The following is a 3,211-nucleotide window of genomic DNA, read 5'->3' as shown; positions in this document are numbered from 1 at the left end:
AGACCGCCCGCTAGCCACGGGCACCTACCTCGATCCACTTCTGCGCCTCGGAGAAGGCGGGCTCGGGGGGCGGCTCAGGCTGCAGGGGCTGAAGAGCTTCCAGACCGAGAGCGGGACAAGCCATTTGCGAAGCCCCGCGTCCACTCGGGTACTGGGCCGCCGGGATGAGGACGGCCGCCGCCGCCGCCGCTGCCGCCGAAGCGCGCTCCCCGCCCCTTCCCGCCCGCTCGCTCTCCTCCCCGGCCTGCCCCTCCCCCGCCGGCGCAGGTCCCGGCGGAGCGCCGCGCTTGCTGCGGGAGGACGCCGCGGCAGCTGTTCCCAGCACCGCCCGGGCTCGGCCGCGCTGTGGGTCCCGGGCGAGAGCGAGCGCGGAGGCGCCGGGAGCTCCCTCTCCTCCCCACCTTCTCTGGCCGCTCCGCCCCTGCTGGGGGGTGGCGGAGAGGGAAAGTGTCCGCTACCGACTAAAAATAACCAAGAGTGAGCGCTGGGTGTCTCCCTCCCTGCCCACAGGCCAGGAGAGGGCCTCGGCCAGCTGCCCCGCACGTCTCCGCGCCGGGCTGCTTGCGGAGGGGCGGGTGGGTCGGGCCGCACCTGGGAGGCGCGCGCCAACCTGGGCGCACACGTCCCCCGGGAGCTGGCGCTGCCGCAGCGAGGCAGGGGGAGGTCGCGCGGGTGGTGACCGGGCCGCACCTGCTGTCCCTCCAGCTGCAGAAGTGGCAATAGGGGCAGCCCTCTGACCTGGCACCAGGGAGTGTGTTCAGTCAACTGACCTTTTTGTAGGAAAAAAAGAAAGACCCAGAAAACCTTTGTCTCTCCAGGCAAGCTACCTGTGTCCCTGTCTGTTAATGAATTCAACCCATATTTATTGTGCACCTACTATGTATGTGTCAGGCACTGAGGTAGTTGCTGAGGACCCCGAGATGAAAAAAGAAACGAAACAAGAAAACAACTGTAAGTCCTAGCCTTCAAAATACAAAAATTACATTGTATGGGAGGGGCGGGGCAAACAATAAACATGTTAAACAAAAGAAGGTAATTGTGGAGAGTGATATATATTAAGAAGATAAGAGTAGACGAGAAGATAAACTATGACCTGGGAAGAGAGTGTTGGCTAACTTCCATTACCTCCCCACCCTCCACCTGGGGGACTAATCTGTGTGTCCAGGTTCCATTAATGGGAGGAAGGCAGGAGGTCAGGCCAGTGGAGGAGAGCGGAGTAGGGTATTTATGCTGCCCCTTACTGCAAAACTCAGGGGACTGGCTGCACCACTCTGCTAAAGGCTGCGTGCAGCTCTGTCTGGGGCCTCTTTGGGGTTCCCTGAAGGTTCCCTGTCTCCTCTTGTCACACCCCACTTCCCTAGGCCTGGCCATGGTAAAGGCTTCCCCATCCCACTCTGGTTTCCCCACCCTGCCCACTTCCTCCTAATGGTCTCTTTAATAAACTCTTCTCAGCCACCCCTATTTGAGCATACCTCTGTTTTGCATGAGAGCCCAGCTGATGATCAAGGAAGGTTTTTCTGACAAGATGATGTGGTGAGGTGACATGAATGGGAAAGATGTTAACCATGCAGCAATCTGGAGAAATATTTCCAGATGGGTGCAAAGGCTTTCAGGTAGGAATGAGCTTGATGGAAGTCAAGGAACCCACAGAAGGCCAATATAACTGGAGTGTGTGAGGAAAGAACCATGATAGCATGGGAGAGGCATGCCAGGTGCCCAGGAAAGGGGGAGGGGGGTAAATGCCAGACCACAGTGGGCATTTGTTGAATGGGCATTCACCGGTGAGCCCAGCCCTGAGTATGTAATAGCGCAATACTCTTAGCTAACTTAAAGCAAATGGATTCATGTTTTAGAATGGCTGCTGGCAAGAGGGGTAGGACGGGCCGGAAGTCCGTGGGTGCCTTAGCAGCTAAGTCTCTGTTCCCTGTTCAGAGTCCAAGTTTAGCCTTTGTCCAATTCTGCTACTTTAATGGGGAATGGAACAAAAAGCAGGCCTGAAATTCCACCATTACCGGCTTTGGAGTCAGACAGCCTTCAGTTTATTTACTTTTAAAACACTTATATGGCACTTGCTCAATGCCAGGCACTATTTAAGTGCATTACAAATAATTGACTAACTCATTCCGTATTCCAACCCTGTAAGATAGACTGTTATCATCCCTATGAGGAAACCAGCAGACAGAGAGGGGTGTCACGCAGCTGGTGAGCAGTGAGGCCCAGATTCAACCCCAGACAGCCCGGCGCCAGATCTGCTCCTAATGACACACCAAGCCGCTTTCCCAGTCCCAGTTCAGACTCTGCTACTTAAAATTTGTGCCTCGGTTTCCTCATCTCAAATGAGGTTGAAATGGCATTATCTCAACAGAATCACTGTGACGAGCAAATGGGATTTCTGAGTGAGAAAGGACGAAAGCTGGGCTTGGCAAATAACACCCAGTACAGGCCCGCGGACCATCCCTTCTAACCTGCCTTCCGAAAAAGAAAGGACAGAGAAGTTACAAAGAAGAGTACAGAAGGCAAGAAGAGGAAAATGGGCTAATAAAATATAGCCAGAAGATGACCTTGTCTTCATGAAGAAACATGGCAGAGTGAATAATTTACAAAATAATGCCAACATACTAGCACAAGATGCCACACTAATACAGGTTCCACTGCATGGAGTAACTAGGAGGAGGGGAAGCCACGTGACCTAAATGACATATCTGAATCCATTTGAAAATGAGTATTAAGATTTATGAGTATTAAGTATTAAGAAAATGAGTATTAAGTATTAAGGCCTGCTTTTTGTTCCATTCCCCATTAAAGTAGCAGAATTGGACAAAGGCTAAACTTGGACTCTGAATAAGGAACAGAGACTTAGAGAACAGAGAACTCTGACGGGTGGCCAGTTAGCTCAGTTGGTTAGAGTGGAGTGCTCATAACACCAAGGTTGCTGGTTCGATCCCTGCATAGGCCACTGGGGCCACTGTGAGCTGCGCCCTCAATTAGATTGAAACAAATACTTGACTTGGAGCTGATGGGTCCTGGAAAAGCACACTTTAAAAAAATCATTTAAAAAAAGATTAAATCTATGATATCTCTACAATATCTGCTATCAAAATTGGTATGCAAACTAAAACACTTTTGTCTTTCAGTGAAAATACTTATGGCTTCTAAGGTTTATAATCACAAAGTAACATAGCTTTTTCTGAATCTATTAACAGTAAAATTC

The 3,211-nt window shown here is 51.5% G+C and overlaps 1 protein-coding gene and 1 non-coding gene across 14 annotated transcripts in view; one reads left to right on the top strand and one right to left on the bottom strand.

Annotated features, from left to right (window-relative positions):
- The window catches only part of LIMCH1 (LIM and calponin homology domains 1), a 377,436-nt gene extending 377,095 nt beyond the window's left edge, over window positions 1-341 (bottom strand). For 8 of the 13 annotated variants that reach the window (XM_019640788.1, XM_019640792.1, XM_019640787.1 and 5 more), the window contains exon 1: window positions 29-341. In XM_019640788.1, the coding sequence (XP_019496333.1) occupies window positions 29-124 (96 nt within the window). In that variant the 5' untranslated portion in view covers window positions 125-341. The remainder of the gene's footprint in view (window positions 1-28) is intronic. The other 5 variants (XM_019640778.1, XM_019640779.1, XM_019640780.1 and 2 more) reach the window with 1 other exon arrangement.
- A 2,541-nt stretch (window positions 342-2,882) lies between these two features.
- On the top strand, window positions 2,883-2,956 carry TRNAM-CAU (transfer RNA methionine (anticodon CAU)). The gene has a single exon. It is a non-coding gene; the product is annotated as a tRNA-Met (tRNA).
- Window positions 2,957-3,211: the final 255 nt, after the last annotated feature.

Source organism: Hipposideros armiger, unplaced genomic scaffold (assembly GCF_001890085.2).
Source record: "Hipposideros armiger isolate ML-2016 unplaced genomic scaffold, ASM189008v1 scaffold_53, whole genome shotgun sequence".
In the NCBI taxonomy this organism is placed as follows: Eukaryota; Metazoa; Chordata; class Mammalia; order Chiroptera; family Hipposideridae; genus Hipposideros; species Hipposideros armiger.
Note: the sequence above shows the minus strand (reverse complement) of the source record. Positions and strands in the feature narration are given on the sequence as shown.